Genomic DNA, 19013 nt, shown 5'->3' with positions numbered 1-19013 from the left:
TAGGGCTGGATGCTGACTCAATGAATGATATAGACCACCATAGACGGACATTGATAAATAAATGAATGATCAGTATAGATTAATAAAAGCACATAGTGATGGCTCCAGGTAAGTAATAAACACAGACTCATTAAACGGGTGCACATTAAGTCACCTGGAAGCTTTCCAAACTCCACCTTCCTGGGCCTCATGCATGCTAAGAGAACCAGTCTGGGAGTGGGTCTGGGGTCTGGATTTTGAACAAAACCCCAGGTGACTGAACTCATCCTGCAGAGATCAGCTGGGGGAGGCGATGGGGAACTGGGGTTAGGTTAGTACATGGAGATAAACAAGCCAGGCATCCAAAGGATAGAGCCAGGTAGGAGATACGACCAGTCCAGGAACAGAGCTCTCCACTGCATTAAAAGATGAAGTCTAGGGGTGCCTGGGTGGCTCAGTGGGTTAAAGCCTCTGCCTTTAGCTTGGGTCATGATCCCAGAGTTCTGGGATCGAGCCCCACATTGGGCTCTCTGCTCAGCAGGGAGCCTGCTTCCCCCTCTCTCTCTGCCTGCCTCTCTGCCTACTTGTGATCTCTGTCAAATAAATAAATAAAACCTAAAAAAAAAAAAAAAAAAAAAAGATGAAGTCTAGAGAGAGACAGTCCGGAGAGGCTTGTCCGGGACTGTGAGGAGGTAGGTTCAAGATCCGCAAGTGTCCCTGCCCCAACCGCAGCCCATTCCACTACCTTGGCCTCCCTACCACTCCTTCCTCCCCCATAAACCCTCCACAAACACCCTCACCCAACTTTGGAGAGCCAGAGGGCTTCCTGGGAACAACCAGAGGAGTCCCCAGCCAGCCTGTCCCCTGGCTCAGATGTCCTTAGTGTCACCAAGGTCAGTGTAATAAGAAGGGGAGTGGAAAGTTCTAGGTGATGGTGGTGGTGGTGGTGGTGGGCTGCCCAGAGAGACCCAGGGCAAAAGAGGCAGACAAATAGGAAGACAGAAGGCCTAGTAGATGAGTGGGGTGCGAATGGTCAAAGGTACACGAAGAGGCACAAATGGGCAAGGGGCAGTGGGACAAGGAATGGAGAGAGGCCCCCCCAGGTGGCAGACGGAGGCCTCAGAGAAAAGTAGCCGGTCGAGGCAAGACCCTGCTACCTCTGGTCCCCCGGGGTCCCTAAGACTCCTCCCGGGCCGCCCCGCCCCGCCCCGCGTGCTTCCGCTAGCTCCTCCCACGTGTCCCACCCTGCACGCTCTGGCTGGCTCCTCCTACGCGGCCCGCGCCCCGCCCCGCGCGCTCGGGTTAGCTCGGCGGCGGCGGCGGCGGCTGCGGGCTGGCGAGCGGGCGCGCAGAGGGAGGGCGCACCGGCAGCAGGTGGGCGGGGTACGGGCCGGCGGCGGCGGGCTGGGGGCTACCAGGCTGCGCTCAGGCTGAGCGCTGCCGGCCGTGCGTCGCGCCATGGACTTCAACATGAAGAAGCTGGCGTCGGACGCGGGCATCTTCTTCACCCGGGCGGTGCAGGTGAGGCCGTGCGCCCTGGGCCTCGCGGCCTGGATGTGGGGCGGGCCGGGAGCACCCCTGCAGGAGAGCCGGGGGGTGGCGCAGGAGAAGCCCCTGGAGGCTGCCGTCCCGTCCCCACTGCGGGACACCCCTGCCCTCACATCCCCTACTGCGGCGCTGCCCAGAAGAAAGAGCCCGGGGCGGCCGGCCACTCTGGCCGCACACTCAGCGTAACCCGGGCCCGGGGACTGAGCCGGGCCGCGGCCCCGTTAGCCGGGGGGGAAGTATCGGGGCGCACGGTTTCTGCAGGCTGGGTTACCCCGCTGCCGTAGCTCCCGCCCCAGGAGGGAGAGAGCACTGGGAGGCCCCTGCCTCCCCGCCCTTTCCCAGCAGTGACTCTGGCAGTCGTCCGGAGGCCTGAGCCCCAGGCCCAAGGACCGTGCACCTGCCGCGACCCCTTCCCTGAGCCTCAGTCTCTGCACCCGTGCAATGGGCTGGCTGGTGGTACTGATTCCGTCAGGTCCCCTGTACACGCTTGGATAGTCGGTCCGGAAGCCAGGAGGGCTGGGATTATTTCCTTTCTGCTCCACGGGAGGCCTGTTTCCTCTTACTTCTCCAAGCCTGGAGGATGGGGAGAGGGCTGAGGTCTGGCTGGGTGCCCTCCTTGGACAGCTGTCCAGGCTGATGGTGCCGGGATCGGAACAAGTCCTATCCACATTCTGGGGCCAGGAGAGAAACTGAGGCATCTTAATGTAATGGTGAAGGCCTGGAGGCAGCTATGGGCATGGATGCTCCCTCTTGTGACCTTGAGGAAGGGGCTTTATCTCTTGGCCTCAGTTTTTCGATCTGAGAAATGGGATTAGCAATCCCTCCCTCCCCGGATGGCTGTGAGGATAGCGGGTACTCTGCATGTACATGCTCTCTAAAGACAAGCTTATGGGGCGCCTGGGTGGCTCAGTCAGTTAAGCATCTGCCTTCTGCTCAGGCCATGATCCCAGGGTTCTGGGATCAGGCCCCATGTTGGAGTCCCTGCTTAGCAGGGAGTCTGCTTCCCCCTCCCTTTCTCCCCTCCCCCACTCATGCTTTCGCGCTCTCTCTCTCAAATTAAAAAAAAAAAATCTTAAAAAAAAAAAAAGGCAAGCATACTAGTAGTGTTAACGTAGTTAGTATGGCATGTGACCTTGGGCAAGTCACTTTCCCCCTCCTGTCAATCGGGTGTAACAACCGACTGCCTCCAGAGGTGGCTGCAGTCTTGGGGCTTGGCCTGTCGCAGTGCTCTGGGAGCCAGTCCTATTGTTTGTCCTTGCTGTTGTCTGGAGAAGCCCAGCCCCAGACAGTCTCTGGGAAACCCATGTGCTCATGTTTACTAGAAAGCACCATGTCCCATGTCCCGATGAGGATTAGTGCCCCAGTGAGGACTTGCTGCCTGGTATTTCAAGCCCCAAAAGGTGATCCCAGCCCTAGTGGGTTTGCTAGGACCCTGGAGCCCCTTGGCTATCCTCAGTTCATCTGGAAGGTGGGAACCCTCCCACGGTTGGTATGGCAACCGCTCTATCTCCCACATCTGGGAAGAACCTGATCTGCCAGTTTCCTGCTACTGTGGGGCGCTGGCACCTGACCTGGCCAGGGCCTGCAGAGCCTGGGGTGTGGGGAAGCTTGAGCTCTGTGGCCTCACTTCTCCTGGTCGGGGCAGGCCCAGTGGGTCACCCGTACTGGAGTGGGAGCCAGCGCCCAGGCTCCAGACTCTGGGGTGGAGGAGGGAGCTGGGAGCTTTATAAATAGAGGCTTTCTCTGGCTCTGCACGCCCACCCCCTGCTGCTGCCATTGTGCAGGGAGCAGCCTCGGACTCTGCAGACATCAGCCCCTGAAGCATGGGTCCCTTCCGTTTGGTAGTGATGGGGCAGGGTGACAGGCCAGAGGAGAGAAGTCTTGAAATATCACCTGCGTAGGAGAGGACCCTTGGGACCCGCTGAGGCCAGGCTGCCTGGAGATAGGCGTCAGGAGGGATGGGAGGGAGTTCTTCATTCTCAGTGTGTGGGCAGCTTCTCTGCCTAGGTTCCACCATGCCATGTCCCGGGATATACTGGGTAAGCCATCAGCCCCTCCACGTACCAGGGACACCTTTTAGAGCCTTGCCCCATTGCCATCCAGTAGGGAACCTGAACTTGACCCTGGGAGAGCAGGATCCCTTTTGCATGGGTGATTCTGGGATTCCGGGTCCCTGAATGGTGCCTTGAAAGTGAGGATGAGTTTGTGAATTTGGTCCAGGGGCTGGGAAACGCCCAGCTAAGGGCATCCAGGCGGGAAAACATAGGGCATATTGAGTATGATGCCAGCGTAGGTGGGAGTGGGCCGTGGAAGCCATAGTACTAATGCTGTTAGTAGTAACTGCCGTAATAGTAAGAGTAGTGGTAGAACTAGTAATAGTAAAGGCCGTTAGGAGGCAGTAGCACTGTCATCGTCTGAGCCAGGCAGGCAGCACTGGACATAGGATGGAGGTCTGGAAAGCCCCATAGGATATTGAACCTGGGTGGACCTGGGGTGTGAGGGATGGCTGCCCCAAGGCTCAGTGGGGAGTGGCTGCCGTTAACCTTGCACATTCAGGTGACGTAATCACCTAAGGTAGGGTGCCTGGTACTGTTGGGGTATGGGGGTTCCTAGGTAGCTCGGAGGAGGAACATGAAGAAGGCCTTCTATCCGTGGTCATGATGAGAGCAGCTAAGGTTTGTTAGGCCTGTGCTGTGTGTTTCCAAATCTTCTGTGAGATAGGTCCTGTTATCCCCCCTTGCCAGGGCAGGGGAGCCCCTGGCGAAGACCAGAGAGGTGGCTTTGCCTCTCTAAGCCTTGATTTCCTTATCTGGAAAATGGGGTTAAGGCTACCCCTAAGGGGCTGGGTGAGGTGAGGCCTGCTCGGGGCCTGGCTCTGGGAGTCTAGGGAACGTGAGAAGGCCCAGGAGTGCGGGGAGAGGTGGGAGGAGGCCGGGAGCAGCTGCTTCCCAGGTAGGGAGCCACAGCGTCATCCTGGCCCACCCAGGCCTGCAGTGAGAAACCCAAGCCCTGTTGCATAATTGATGGCTGCCCAGTGACTCTGCCCAGTGACTCTCCGTGGCTGCCGCCCCCTCCCTGCAGCTGGGCTGGAGCTGTTGTTGGCCTCTGGATGATTGATCGACGCCAAGCAGGCTGGGAAGGGCCTCCAGACTCCCAGCCCGGAATGACCCTGACTTGAGCACAGTCTGCCCCTTGCTTAGCCTCAGTGGCATCATCTGTGACTTGGGAAACTTGACCCAACTATCCTGGAGGCTCTCGGAGATGTCGGTGGGTCACTGGTGTCAAATGCTTATAGCCCAGGGTTGGACCACCACGCAGTCAACAGTACTGCTGCGTTACTACTGATCTTTCTCCTGCAGGTCTATGCCCTTTTGCTATTTGACTACGACCTTGAACAGGCTCTTTCTGCCAGAGCCTTCTAGATCAGAGGGGCCAGGACTTGGGCCAGTATCAGGTAGTTCTCACATGGCCTGCACAACCTCTGCCGGCTCTGACTGGTGGGACATCCCAGTTCCTGCCTGGCCTTGGGGTGGGGCTGCCAAGCTTTCTAGGCCTTGTGCGTGCCCAGCAGTTGGCTCTGAGGGGCTAGTGGTGTTCCCTGTCCACTGCACCAGGCGACCAGAGGCCAGCCATGTGGCTGTCCCACCCCCACACACTCCCTTTCCTTCCCGCTGCCTCTCCACCCATCAGCTCTTTGCAGCAGTGGCACCGACTCCCTGCCAAACTCGGGCCTTCATGTCTTACCCACATCTTTCTTTCTTTTCTTTTTTTTTTTTTTTTTTAAGTAGACTCCACACTCCACGTGGGACTCAAACTCATGACCCTGAGCCCCCTCAGGCGCCCCTTACCCACATCTTTCTCATTTCATCCTATTTCAGCTATGAGGGAGCTGGTATTATTTACTATTCTCATTTTTCAGCTCAGGAAACTGACGCCAGAGAGGCAAAGCCACTTGCCCAAGGTCCTACCTCTCATCAGTGCAGACCTGAGACTCAAATCGGGTCCCTCTGACTCTGAAACCTGGGTTCTTCCCACTCACTCCACTGGCGCCCCCTCCCCACTGGCTCCCAGTCCCCCAAGGAGCCTGTGATCACCTGAGACTTTGCTCTGTGCCCCATTTATTCCCTGAGCACCTGTTACCAAGTGCTTTGCTTCAAAGTCAAGCTAGGAGGGCCCTTAGAACTAGGCCCCCAATGACTCCTTATCCCCCTAAGTAATAAGCTCGATTTTGTACAAATGTGCATTTTGGGGGGGGGGTTCTAGCTTTCTGGGTTTCTAAAAGAAGCTGTGACCCCCAACCTTTGGTCCAATGACTCCTTATCCCCCCTAAGTAATAAGCTAGATTTTGTACAAATGTGCATTTTGGGGGGGGGTTCTAGCTTTCTGGGTTTCCAAAAGAAGCTGTGACCCCCAACCTTTGGTCCAGCCTAGTTTTACAGAGAGGCAAATTGAAGCACAGAGTAGGGTTGTAACTTGGTCAGGGTCACAGAGCAGGTTAGGGGCAAAGTTTCTTGACCTTGGGCTTGGTTCTAGTTGGGTGAGGGAAGGAGGTGTAGAAGCATGGGGCAGGGGCGGTCTTTGCTTCCCCCCTTCCGAGCCTTCCCTGTCCCTCAACCCTACCCCCCACAGTTCACAGAGGAGAAATTCGGCCAAGCTGAGAGGACTGAGCTGGATGCACACTTTGAAAACCTTCTTGCCCGGGCAGACAGCACCAAGAACTGGACGGAGAAAATCCTACGGCAGACAGAGGTGCTGCTGCAACCCAACCCCAGTGAGTGGGCGCTGGGCGGTCCTGGGCGAGGGGCTGGAGGCCACTGGCAGGAGGCCTGGGCTGCAGGTGGGACTGGACTGGGTGGCACGTGGGATTTGGATCAGGTTACTGGGGCTTCTGAGGCCTGCTTAGGGCGGGGCGAGCAGTTAAAGAGCCCAGCAGACAGTGATGGGCCAAGATGCACTCTCTGGGGCAGCAGAGGTTTAAGAGTTTTGCACCAAGGAGTTGGAGAAATGCTTGAGACTAAAACACACTTGGGTAGAGGCAGGGAAAGCATGAGCTCAATCTATTGAGAGGCTGGCGGAGCCTGAGATGGAGAAGGGCTTGCCCTGAGTCCCACTGCAGTGAGTGTGAGCAGGGAGCACACAGAAGCCATGGGCAGGAGAACCGGGGGACAGGGGGCGCAGGGAGGGCTGTCTTGGGGTCCTGATGCTATCTGCCTCCAAGTCTCCTGTATAAGTGGGGGTGCCTGGAGCTTTCTGGAGCCAGAGCCGGAGGACTGTCTATGTGTGTATTAGGTTCTGTAAATCCATATCATATGGAGGGAGAAGTGAGTGGGCCTTTACTTGGGGCCTGTCACCCCCAGCTATGTGACCTGGGGTAGGCATTTCATGTCTCTGAGCTGTGGCTTCCTCCTCTCTGGAGTGAGGGGTCCTATGGGGTTGAGTGCTGGTTTCACTAGGTTGAAATGGGCTCCAAAAAGAGAGTAATCTGTCTGTCACCAGGCCAGGCACCCCCATGGGCGGCCCTGGTCTGGGTCTGTTTCTGTCCCCATGGCTGCCATCCTTGGGTTATACTGAAGAGCCCTGTGGCTTTGGCTGCTGTCTCCCTGCAGGTGCCCGCGTGGAGGAGTTCCTGTATGAGAAGCTGGACAGGAAGGTGCCCTCGCGGGTCACCAATGGGGAGCTTCTGGCTCAGTACATGGCGGAGGCGGCCAGTGAGCTGGGGCCCACCACTCCCTATGGTGAGCCAAGCCCCAGCCAGGGTCAGGGGTCACAGTCTCTTGCTCTCAAATTTTCCTCCATCCCTCCCTTCCTTCCTTTCTTGCTTTGTGTTTTTGAAGTACACAAATACCTACTTGTAAACATTCATGAAATGGATGAATGAAAGTGAAGAAAATGAAAAAAAATTGAAATAAATGAAAATAAACCAGTGAGGGGCGCCTGGGTGGCTCAGTGGGTTAAAGCCTCTGCCTTCAGCTCGGGTCATGATCCCAGAGTCCTGGGATCGAGCCCCGCATCGGGCTCTCTGGGCAGCGGGGAGCCTGCTTCCCCTTCTTTCTCTCTCTGCCTGCCTCTCTGCCTACTTGTGATCTCTGTCAAATAAATAAGTAAAATCTTTGAAAAAATAGTAAATAAATAAACCAGTGAAAAAAATTCATTCGCCTTGCAAACACCTCAATCAATGCAGATGAAAACAGAGAAACGGAAGTCTCTCTTACCCAGTTCCGGTTTCTGTGCCTTTCTTAAGGGGATCGTACTGTGCGTACCCTTCTGCGACCTGATTTTTCATCTCGGTATTGTGTTAGCTACCTTCTCCCAGTGGCACATAGAGAGCCACCACCATCTTTTTTTTTTTTTTTAATTTTTAATGTTTTACAGAGATATAATTTACATGCCATAAAATGCACCTGTTTTAAGTATATAATTCAGTGCTTTTTCGTAAGTTTACAGAGTCGTGCAAACATGCCCCCCAATCCTATTTAAAGAACATTTCTGTCCCCTGCACAAAGGGCCATGTCTGCTTAGAGTCAGTCCCCAGTCCAGTCCCCCTGCTGCTAACTACTCATGCACATTCGTGTGCCTATAAATGTGCTTTTTCTGAACCTCTCATATAAATGGAATCACATGTTGTGTTGGGTGGTTTTTAAGATTTTATTTATTTGAGAGCGAGAGAGAGCACATATGCATTCATGAGGAGCTGAGGGAGAGGGAGGGGGAGAGTGTCGCACGCAGGCTCTGCATGGAGCCAGACGCGGGGCTTGATCCTGTGACCCCGAGATCATGACCCGAGCCGAAAGCAAGAGTTGATTGCCCGACTGACTGAGCAGCCCAGGCCCCCCACGGTGTGCTGTGTTTTGCATCTGGCTCCTTTGAGCGTAGCTTCTCTGACTTTTATCTGTGCTGTAATGTGTTTTAGGATTTCATACCTTGTTATTGTGGGATAGTAAGTGTTCCGTTGTATGGCTAGACATTTGGGTTGTATCCTTCCAAGCGTTTGCACACGGAACTTTGTGAGGGCATGTATTTTCCCTTCTGGATATGCACCAGGAATGGACTTGCTAGGTCACACGGTAAACTTAAGTTTAGCTTTTTTTTTTTAAGATTTTATTTATTTATTTGACAGATAGAGATCACAAGTAGGCAGAGAGGCAGGCAGAGAGAGAGAGGAGGAAGCAGGCTCCCTGCCGAGCAGAGAGCCTGATGGGGGGCTCGATCCCAGGACCCCGAGATCATGACCTAAGCCGATGGCAGAGGCTTTAACCCACTGAGCCACCCAGGCGCCCCTTAAGTTTAGCTTTTTAGGAAGTTACCAAACTGTCTTCCGAAGTGGCTGTGGGATTTTGTATTTCCACCAGCAGGATGGTGGTTAATTTCCGTATATTTGGATTTTCCAAGTTTCCTTCTATTGTTGATTTCTTTTTTTTTTTTTAAAGATTTATTTATTTATTTGACAGAGAGAGAAATCACAAGTAGGCAGATGTAGGCAGAGAGGCAGGCAGAGAGGGAGAAGCAGGCTCCCCGCTGGGCAGAGAGCCCGATGTGGGGCTTGATCCCAGGACCCTGGGATCATGACCTGAGCTGAAGGCAGAGGCTTAACCCACTGAGCCACCCAGGCGCCCCTATTGTTGATATCTAATTGATATTGCTGTGGTCAGAGAACATGTCTGTATGATTTTAACCTTTTACGTTTATGAAGATTTGCGTATAGCCTAGTATATGGTCTGTCCTGGAGAGTGTTGTTGACTAGAGATCATATGCTGTGTTGCTGTGGAGTGTGGTAGAGACAACAGGCCCAATTGGGTGACAGGGTTGTTCTAGTCTCTGTGGGCTGGCGGATTTTGTCTTGTGCTCTGCTTTACCGAGAAGTACTGAAGTCTCCCACTATTTCTGTTTCTGGCTTCAGATTGTCAGTGTTTTCTTCATATGTTTTTGGAGCTCTGTTGTGAGGTCTGTGTATTTACTATTGTTCTATCTTCCTGACGAATTGACTTATATCATTGTAGAATGCTGTTGTCTCTGGTCATGTTCACAGTAAAGTCCGTTTTATCGGACAGCAGTTCACGCACTCCTGTTCTCTTAGGAGGATAGATCACATGGTATACCTTTTTCTGTCCTATTTTCAACCTATTTATGTCTTTAAATCTAAAGTCTTTTATAGACAGTATATATTTGGATTTTTTTTTTTTTTAGATTTTATTTATTTGAGAGAGAATGAGTGAGAGAGAGCATGAGAGAGGAGAAGGTGAGAGGGAGAAGCAGACTCCCCAAAGAGCTGGGAGCCAGATGCGGGACTCGATCCTGGAAGTCCAGGATCATGACCTGAGCTGAAGGCAGCCGCCCAACCGACTGAGCCACTCAGGCGCCCTTTTTTTTAAGATTTTACTTATTTATTTGACCGAGAGAGGGAGCACAAGCCTGGGGAGAGGGAAGGGGAGAAGCAGGCTTCTTGCCAAGCAGGGAGCCCGATGCAGGGCTGGATCCCAGGACCCTGGGATCATGAACTGAGCCGAAGGCAGACACTTAACCGACTTGAGCCACGCAGGCGCCCCTGTATTTGGATTTTTTCTTAAAAATCCACTCTATCTTCATTCTTTGATTGGAGTGTTTAATCCATTTGTATTTAACATAATTATTGATGTAGTTGGATGTACATATGCCATTTTATTAAATTTTCAATAAACGAGATTACTGTCTCGTTTCCAGATCTCCTGTTAAATTTCTGGCAGAGCTCTTCCAACCAGTATTCCTTATTCAAGTCAACTGTGAACGTTGGTCTTCTTCAGTTATTTGCCGTTGAGATCACTGCTATTTCCAATAGGGTCCCCTAGATTATTCTGTGCTCCCGCCCAAACCAAGTCAGCCCCAATACCACTACCTTTCCCTGCGGCCCATCCCCCACCCCTACCCAGCTGCTCACCTGTGGACTTGCCCCGCCCAGGTAGAGCAACAACTGCAGAGCTGACCATGAGCTGACCATGCAAAGCCCCCCGCCCCAGGCTGGGAAGCCACAGGTTCCCACCTTGTTCCTACCAAGGGCCATCAGTTCTTGAGTAAATATTCTGTTTCTTTGCACTTGGTCAATTTCCAGAGTCCGGAAACGTTTGCTTTTGACAGTGATACCCATTTTTACTGTTGCTTTTTGGGAACAGGATTTGTTGAGGTGCTTTCTGTGTTCTGGAAGTCTCCCCTCCCCCGCCCCCCTCATCTTTGTCACACTGTGTCCTAGTCCGCCTTTGGGATGTCCCGCTATTTACGTCAGTCTCCTGTCGACAGACATGCAGGTCGCCCCACACGCTTCCAGGCCAGCCGTTCCGCACTGAGCCCGCAGTGCTCACGCCTCCACGGCCTGCCTCTCCCTGGGTGCTCCCTTAGGGTCCGAGCAGCCCGAGCCCGAGCCTCTTCCTCACCCTTAAACTCCATTTAATCAGGGAAGACACTAATCAAGGTGGCAGAAGCTGAAAAGCGCCTGGGAGCTGCTGAGAGGGATTTTATCCACACGGCCTCCATCAACTTCCTCACGCCTCTGCGCAACTTCCTGGAAGGGGACTGGAAGACCATTTCGGTGAGAGGACTGGGGGCCCCCCCCGCTTCCTGGTCATTGCTGTCCTCCTCCTCGGAGCTGCCGAGACAGGCTCTCCTCCCATCCCGGGAGCCCAGCACTCCCAGGGCTCCCCAGATGTGGCTCTTGTGGACCGAATGACACAGTGGGTGACCTCTCCCTGTCTGGGCCTCGGTTTCCCTGTTTGGCCCTGATGGCCCCGTGGGCCAGTCCTGCCACAGCCCAGGGTCTCACTCTTCCCTGCCCCCCCCCCCCACAGAAGGAGAGACGTCTCCTGCAAAACCGGCGTCTAGACTTGGATGCCTGCAAAGCGCGGCTGAAGAAGGCCAAGGCTGCAGAGGCCAAAGCCACGGTAGGTGTCCCTGCTGGTCTCCCGCCCCACCACCCCCAGCTCTGTTTGGAGCCAAGGGAGGGTGAAGGGACCTGATGTTTGGCATGACCTTTCTTCCCTTTCCCTGCCTGGAGAGGCTTGGCTGGGGGATGCTGGTCCTGGCTGACCACTTCAGGTCATGCCTCTCTGCCCCTCCCCCCCAGGGAACCCTGGCCACCCAGAGCTCTGGGTCCCAGGGCAGACATTTATGGGGTGGGCTGACCAGCAGTACCCCGACCCAGGCTCAGGGCACGCCACAGCCTCCCCAGACAGACAACCAATTGTAGTTTTTCCGCATGGCCCTGCCCCGCCCTTCCTGAATGCTTGGCTCTGTCCCCCGGCTCTGCCCGGGCATGGCTCCCCCTTACTAACTACCCCACCCGCTGCTCCAGCGCTGGTCCCAGGGTGCCCTGATGGTGGGAACCCTGGAGCTGGACTGCACACCTGCTTAGGGACATGACCGAGGGCCCTTTCAGGTAATCCCATGGCCCTGGGTCAGGCCTTCCCTCTACTCTCAGCTCACTGAGGCCCGCTCAGCCTGGCCAGGCCAGCCGATGGAGTGTGGCAGTTTGCCCAGGGCTTAGGCCAGGGTGCGGAGAGCAGGCCTGAGGGGGAGCACGCTCTCGGCACGTCAGGCTGCTTGGCAGCATGGGGGCCTAGAGGCCACCTCACACCCAGGAACCAGGTCGAAGGCAGGCCGGGGGTACCGTCACTTGTGTCTTCCCAGACTCTCAGCTGCCCCCAATGCTCCTTGCGTCCCTCTCCCACGGTGTGGCCACTGGGGACCATGGAGTCTTGGCCTGTGCCACCTCTGGTGAGAGCCAAGGGCAGGGTCTCAGCACACCCGGGTGTGTGGGGTCCAGATCGGAGGCAGGGGCTCAGCCACTGGAGTCTTGTTGTGGTTGGGTGAGATGACCAATGGCTACAGGGCTGACCTCTTGAAGTCAGCTGGACAGGATAGTCTCCTTGGAGTACCTCGGCCAGAACAGGCTTCTCCTCCACCAGGCAGGCCAGGGGAGCCTTTCCTTAGTCACTCGAGCGGCACGACCTCCTCTCCAGTTGTCTGGCCCAGACAGCCTCAAGCCCTTGAATTAGGCCCCGCGCCCTCTGCAGAGAGGCCCAGGGCAACCCGGGCACGGCGAGCGCCCCAGAAGACCCCAGCCCGGCGGGTCGTCCCTGCCCTCCCGCGTAGACCCAGGCACACGGGCAGAGCAGGACTCCTCCCGGACGGCAGGGTCGTCTGCCCGCCTGCCTGCCACCCGCTCTCCCCTCCCACCACGGGGGCTGCTCCCGCCTGCGCTCTGGACTCACTAACCTCTTGTTTTTGTTCCTTTCCGTTCTGCTTTGGGTAACGTGGCTCAGTGTGAGGGAGATGTGAGTACACCTTTCCTGCGCGCTGTGCTGCTTCTGGTTTGCCCGGCCCAGCCTCGGGCCCAGGGGACGTCCTGGGCGTTTTGCAAGCAGCTGGTCTCCCCACCAGAGCCTCTGCCATGCATAGCCTCTGGTTTAGGGAGACGCCAGGCACTAGAGCCTGTGAGTCAGCTTTTTGCAAACGTGGAAAGCCTGTCACCCTGTCCATCCACGCGTCCATCCGTCCACCTTGTTGTGGGGGAGGGGCCCGGTCCTGTGTGGAGATTCTGGGATGGAGAAAGCCGGGGGGGCGGGGTGATTGGTCTGGAGAGCTGTGGCTCTAACCGGAATACCTGAGTGAGGCTCGGGTCCGGGGAGGAGTGGGGCCAGGCCCAGTCTGTGACTCACCTGAAGGCTCCCTGGCATCTGCTTTCCTGGGCTCCCAGCGTGACCACCACCCGGTCTTTGTCTGACTCTCCATGTCCCCAAGCCCACCTTGTGTCCAGGAGGTTGGAGTGGGGAGAAGGGTCCGTGTGGTATGTGTCTACAGCCTCCTGTCCCTTGGGCCGGGGCTCCTGGCCTCCCCGCACAACCCCGCCCCGTGGGAGATGCTGGGGCGGCGCCTGGCCCCGGATGACCCCCCTCCCCTCCGTGACCTCTGTTCCCGCCAGACGGTGCCTGACTTTCAGGAGACTAGACCGCGTAATTACATTCTCTCGGCCAGCGCCTCCGCGGTAAGCGCCCCACCCCGGCCGCCCGGCCTCTCTCCGCCCCGGCACCAGGGGACTGCGTGGCACCAGGAACACAGGGCGCATCCCCCAAGCCAGGAAGGCACCAACCCTGCTCCTGGCCGCCTGCCTGTGCCCTGCGCCTGCATCACTGGCCTCCCTTCTCTCTGCGCCGCGCTGGAGCTTGGGGCCAGGCCAGCCGCCCCAGACAGCGTGGGGACAGTGCAGGCCCCATCTTCTGGGACCCAAAGGTCTGCCCTCCATCCCCCATCAAGGGCACTGCCCCCTGGTCCACATCGGGCTTGAGGACCCCACAGCTGTGACAAGGGGGGGCACTCTTCATCCAGCCACCTCTCTGGCACACCTGCCCAGCATCCTGGCAGCAAGGGTGGGGCCCAGCGGGCTGGGGGCAGGAGTGTCCGGGGGCCCAGGGCAGTCGTGGGGCCTGAAGACTCCCGAGTGCCATGGGTTCTTTTCTCCTGTGTTGTTACTGGGTATTTACCGTTCAGTGTGGGACACGGGCCAACCACACCTCCCCCATCGTACCCGTCGCCACCACTGCTGTGCCTTCTCTGCCTTCTTCTCTGACCTTCCATTCCCGCCGGGGGGTGGCACGCACTTGCACGGGCCGTCAGGCTCTCTCCGCCCCCATCATAGCATGTTGCCATGTGTGTCTGTGCCTTCAGGCGGCGGCCGGGCCATCGTCCCTCGGGGCGGCAACGCCGGAGCACTCCAGCAGGCCCCTCTCTCTGCGTGTCCTCCGGCCATGCGTGCAGAGGTCACTCCCCACGTTTTGGTTTTCTAAATGGCACTGTGGTGGGACATCTCGTGACACAGGGCTGGCCTTGCTCTGCTTTCCATCCCTCAGGTCGCCATCTTAGGATAGACTTCCCGCGCTGGGCAGGAGAAATGGGTCTCCTAAGTCGTGGCGGGGGGAGGGGGGTCTTTCTTCTTTAGACTCTGGATGACACTTCCTGCCCCCCTTCTTGGGCCGAGTGGAAGGAGGAATATCCCGGAGGGTGGAGACCGCCCTGTTTTTTTCTTTTGCCATTGAACCCCAGTGTGACTCGGGCACGAGGCTGCCTTTCTCTGCCGAAGGACAGAAAGGTTCAGTGACTGGCCTAGGGTCACACGGCCCTGCGTCCCAGCCCACCAGCCTTAGCTAATTGTCAGGGTGGGATGGGGGACACTGGGTCTCCCATCAGAGCCCGGGGGCTTACGCTGTAGGAGAAACCCAAGCAGGACTTCCCAGCTGGCTGTCCCCTACCTCCCCTGCATGCGGCATGTTGGGCTGGATGTGGTTGATAGCGACCCTGCTCACACCAGGCCGCGTCCCAGCCTCAGCTCCTGGTTGGGTTCGGGGGAGTGAGGAAGGGTATGGGGGCGCGGGTGGGGTCTTGGGGAGCTGGGGCAGGGCGCGGGCTCTGGGGTTCAGCCGTCCTCACCCCACTCCCCCGCTGACTGGTGCCCCCTCCCTCCCCTGCTGCCCGGTCCTGTCGTGGTCTCCGAAGCTCTGGAATGATGAGGTGGACAAGGTGAGTCTGGACTCGGGAGGCAGCCGTGGGTGGGGAGCCTCGGGTGGGGGTAGGGTGGGGGTCAGATTGGTTTCCGGTTCTGGGCTCTGCTGCTGTCGGGAGTATTACTTGCTCTCTCTGGGCACACTGCCCCCACAGTTCCTCTGAGCACACAGGGGAATGGCGGGGTCAGATGGCTAGGGACAGAGTGTCACAGCAAGGTTGTGGCAGGGCACCCATGGGTCCGTCTTTGGCTTCTTGTGACGGAATAGGTCCTGAGGGGTCCCAGCAAGGGGGCAGGGCTCCAGGCCTGAAGTCAGGGGTGCACGGTGAGAAGTACACTCCTGCCACCAAGATCTCTGTCCGCGTCCCCAGGGGGATGTGTCCTCTGCACCCAGAGTAGGAGAGGAGGCTGCTCCAGGGCGGACCACAGATGGGAGGGAAGGTGGGGCCCACTGTTGCTGTCAGCCGCCGTCCCACTCTGCCTTTCCCAGGCCGAGCAGGAGCTCCGAGTGGCCCAGACGGAGTTTGACCGGCAGGCTGAGGTGACCCGACTCCTGCTGGAGGGAATCAGCAGCACTCACGTGAGTCCTGTGCTGCCCCTCCGTCACCCACCATCTTCCTGGCCCCACCCTGGGCCCCCCACTGAACTCCTCCACAAGGAGGCAGACCATGAGCTTGGTTCTCAGAAGCAGGGGGCGAGGAGCAGTGCTTGAGCCCAGGGTCCTCAGGGTGGAACTTAGCTTTGGTCCCAGTGCCAAAGGCTGGGCAGCCCTTGGGGCCAAGGACTGAGTGCTAAAGCCGGGGTCTGCAGTCAGGCAGGAGACAGGGAGCGTCTGGTCGGCTAGGACGCCTCCCAAGCCAGCACCGCTCTCCCCGCACTGCCCCCCCTCCGCAGGTGAACCATCTTCGCTGCCTCCATGAGTTCGTGGAGTCCCAGACAACTTACTACGCACAGTGCTACCGCCACATGCTGGACTTACAGAAGCAGCTGGGCAGGTGCCCGCTGGGGTCCCCTGGCTCCCAGGCCCCACAAGCAGCGCATCCCCTTCTCCCCCTGGGGCAAAGACCTTCTCCCTAGGCTCAGCAAGTCCCCAGACTCCCAGGGCAGGTTAGAGGGCCCCTGACCAAGCCCTCTGTCAGGGGCATCACAGGCCTGTCTGGGTGACAGGGAGGTGTCTGACCTGGGTGGGAGGATGGCAGGGGCGGGGAGGCGCGGCTCACGATTCCCTTCGCCTTGCTTTTCCCTTCATGCGGCCAGCTCCCAGGGAGCCATGTAAGTAGCTGGGGTCCCCTTGCCTCTGTGGCAGTGGGCCCAGGTGTTTGGCTCAACACGTGGGACTACCATGGGGACACAGCTCCCAGCTGAGATGTCACCCTCTCCAGATTCCCAGGCACCTTCGTGGGCACCACGGAGCCCGCCTCCCCGCCCCTCAGCAGCACCTCGCCCACCACCGCTGCAGCCACTATGCCCGTGGGCTCCTCTGTGGCTGGCCTGGCCCCTCCAGGAGAGGCCGCTCTCCGCCTAGAGGAGGTGGCCCCCCCCGCCAGCGGGACCCGGAAGGCCCGGGTCCTCTACGACTACGAGGCGGCCGACAGCAGCGAGCTGGCCCTGCTGGCTGATGAGGTGGGCCTGGTGCCGCAGGGGTGGTGGCCAAGGCCGGGCTCAGGAGCGCCAGGGAACTGGAATGGGGAGCCCCCCCCCCACTGCCTTCAAGTCTCTGAGGGGCCCTGGGGGGCGGCGGGGGCTGGGGGGTGAGTGGAGGCAGCTGCAGCCCTGAGGAAGCCGTCTCTGCCTAGAGCAGGTGAGGAGGCAGATGCCTGCCTCTGGAGGTGCAGATGCGCGGGTCTCGTGGGGCCCTGACAGCCCCGTCGCCACGCCGTCCTGCCCCGGCTGGGGTATGACCACCCCTCTCTGCCCTCCTCTTCAGCTCATCACCGTCTACAGCCTGCCCGGCATGGACCCGGACTGGCTCGTTGGCGAGAGAGGCAACAAGAAGGGCAAGGTCCCGGTCACCTACTTGGAACTGCTCAGCTAAGCTGGCCCCCTCCAGGCCCCTGCCCACCCTGGCCTGGGCGGGAGAAGACAGGAGGCAGCCCTGCCAGTTGTTTGCTGGTGACTCAGCTGCTCAGGGTGGGGAGACTGGCCCCATTCTGTCCGTGCCCCCAGTCGTCCAGCTGTGAGGGGGGGCCCCTCCCCCAGCCCTGCTTCTGGAGCCCCCCACCCCGCCTGCATCCCCCAAGCACCCCAGCTCCCCAGCCCTCCTGGCTCGGGCTAAGGAGGGTGGAGGGACTGGCCACAATGCTGCCCTAGGCACCCCAGCCCCTGCGGGAAGCCTGGGGTGTGCCCTTGGCCAGAGAGCACCTGCCTTTTGGTTGCCAAAAGCAGCAAGTTGGGGGGGGGGGCAGGCAGGTGTGCAGCAGGGCTGGGGCCCAGGTGGCAGAGGGGCGCCGGGCCGACTGGTGTCTCCCAGGTGCTGCCCTCCCCTCCCGCGCAGACTGCTCATGCCGAATTCTGTGGCTCAGCCTGCACCTCTCCACACTCACTTTTTAATGGATCTTTTTACTCTGCCTGTCTGCTTGCTCTCTAGCCAGTGACAAATAATAAACTGTCCTTCACGTGCATGTCGCCTCGGCTCCTGTTGGGCTGTGGGCCCCTCCGGGGCTGGCCCTGAGGGTGGGCAAGGGAAACCTTCGCAGGGTGGCTTCCTGCTCCCTCCTTCCCGGGCCGTCCTTCCTCCCACAGGGCGCGTGTGGCTCCGGGGACAGCCCTGTTCCTGCACATGAGGCCGCGGAGACCTTTTGTTCCTAAGAGAAACTTGCCTAGATGGGGTCCGAGCGGAGCAGACAGTACTGTGCGTGAGGGTTTTCAGCTGCTGACCTGTGGCCGGTCTGCGTGTGCTCAGGCCGTCCTCACAGATGAGGGAAGAGAACAGAGTCACCTCCTCAAGCTTCCATAACGGGCAAGTGGCCGCGCAGGGACTCTAGCCCAGGTCAGTCTGGTTCTAGAAACTTCAGGTGAAGGCCCCTCGCCAGGCCCTGCTCTCTGGTGAGGAGGTCCTGCTCCCAAGGAGGGGCAGGGAGGGAGGCAGGGGCGCGGAGCTGTAAATAGGACTGGGACTTCAGGAGAGGCCACACCCCGTGAGCAGCTCGCCAGCCGGTAAATGCAGTGAGGTAGGGGTGAGGGGACGAGAGCCGGGCGAGCCAGGGAAGGGAGAATTCGTGTCCACCTGGTCAGCCGCAGCAAATACTCTGCTTTCCCCAAACCTCCGCTCCACTCCTGGGCACCTGGCTGGGGACGACGTGCTTAGCGCTGAGAGCTCGATGCTCACCCCCAGGTCCTGAAGACACCACCCATTTATCTATAAACAGTCTTTTAATATTTGTATAAATAGACCACAGTATTACCAAAAACTACAAGAACAGAGCATGGAAAACCTCTTCAGACCCGGGCACACAGCCTCTCTCGGCCACACGTGACGCTGGCTCCCGGCCTCCGCTGGGCCGGGAGCAGTGCAGTGGGGAATGCTTCTTGAGGGAAGGAGCACACCCCTGGGACATTTTGGACTTGAGGGCGCCAAGTGCAGCAGACTCGTGGCTCCCACCTGGCTGTGGACCTCTTGATCTATTATAAAAATAATGCCAGTGGGTGGCCGGCTGGAGTCGGGGCTGCGGGCAGGAGAGAGGTGCTGCTCTCAGTCCCACGCGGGCCGTCCGGCCGGCCAGCAGCACCCCTGCTGCCCGGGGCCATGCAAGCTGGCGGGGGGCGGGGGGGGGGAGGGCGCCGCCCTATCTTTGCACGTGCCGCACAAAGGCCTGCACTAGCTGGATCAGAGGCTCCTGGCTCTCCGGGCTGGCCTTGGAGAGAGAAGTGGACTTGCCCTGAGGTGAGGGGAGAACGCCCGCAGCAGGGGAGCTGGGCGCCCCCCGGCGGAAGTAGCGGGAGAGGCTGGAGAGCAGCGTGCTCTAGG

At 58.3% G+C, this 19013-nt stretch overlaps 2 protein-coding genes across 8 annotated transcripts in view; one reads left to right on the top strand and one right to left on the bottom strand.

Moving 5' to 3' along the window:
* Nucleotides 1-1328: 1328 nt before the first annotated feature.
* Nucleotides 1329-17507, top strand: SH3GLB2 (SH3 domain containing GRB2 like, endophilin B2). Of its 7 annotated transcripts, XM_032866040.1 has the most exons (14): nucleotides 1329-1500; nucleotides 6157-6298; nucleotides 7134-7262; nucleotides 10950-11083; nucleotides 11340-11432; nucleotides 12813-12824; nucleotides 13472-13534; nucleotides 14486-14635; nucleotides 15040-15063; nucleotides 15537-15626; nucleotides 15941-16041; nucleotides 16304-16318; nucleotides 16429-16669; nucleotides 16974-17507. In XM_032866040.1, exons 1-14 carry the CDS (start codon nucleotides 1438-1440, stop codon nucleotides 17079-17081), a joined length of 1365 nt encoding a protein of 454 aa, XP_032721931.1. In that variant the 5' UTR covers nucleotides 1329-1437; the 3' UTR covers nucleotides 17082-17507. The 7 variants fall into 7 exon arrangements, with proteins under 7 accessions (XP_032721931.1, XP_032721932.1, XP_032721933.1 ...); XM_032866041.1 differs by lacking the exon at nucleotides 12813-12824 and having other exon boundaries at nucleotides 16974-17506; XM_032866042.1 differs by lacking the exon at nucleotides 16304-16318 and having other exon boundaries at nucleotides 16974-17506.
* A 1296-nt stretch (nucleotides 17508-18803) lies between these two features.
* Nucleotides 18804-19013, bottom strand: part of NUP188 (nucleoporin 188) — a 49124-nt gene continuing 48914 nt past the window's right edge. Inside the window, 1 exon segment of the mRNA XM_032866038.1 lies at nucleotides 18804-19008. Coding sequence (XP_032721929.1) covers nucleotides 18832-19008 — 177 coding nt within the window. The 3' untranslated portion in view covers nucleotides 18804-18831.

The sequence above is a fragment of the Lontra canadensis genome, unplaced genomic scaffold (genome assembly GCF_010015895.1).
Source record: "Lontra canadensis isolate GAN:19392208 unplaced genomic scaffold, GSC_riverotter_1.0 scaffold30, whole genome shotgun sequence".
In the NCBI taxonomy this organism is placed as follows: domain Eukaryota; kingdom Metazoa; phylum Chordata; class Mammalia; order Carnivora; family Mustelidae; genus Lontra; species Lontra canadensis.
The sequence above is the reverse complement of the archived record's forward strand: the minus strand, read 5'-3'. Positions and strand labels throughout refer to the sequence as shown.

Coding starts and splice junctions, on each gene's coding strand:
- SH3GLB2 (XM_032866040.1), top strand. CDS start 1,438: ATGGACTTCAACATGAAGAAGCTGGCGTCGGACGCGGGCATCTTCTTC. Junction 7,263..10,949: donor GGGGCCCACCACTCCCTATG/GTGAGCCAAGCC, acceptor CCATTTAATCAG/GGAAGACACTAATCAAGGTG. Junction 13,535..14,485: donor TCTCGGCCAGCGCCTCCGCG/GTAAGCGCCCCA, acceptor TTTCTTCTTTAG/ACTCTGGATGACACTTCCTG.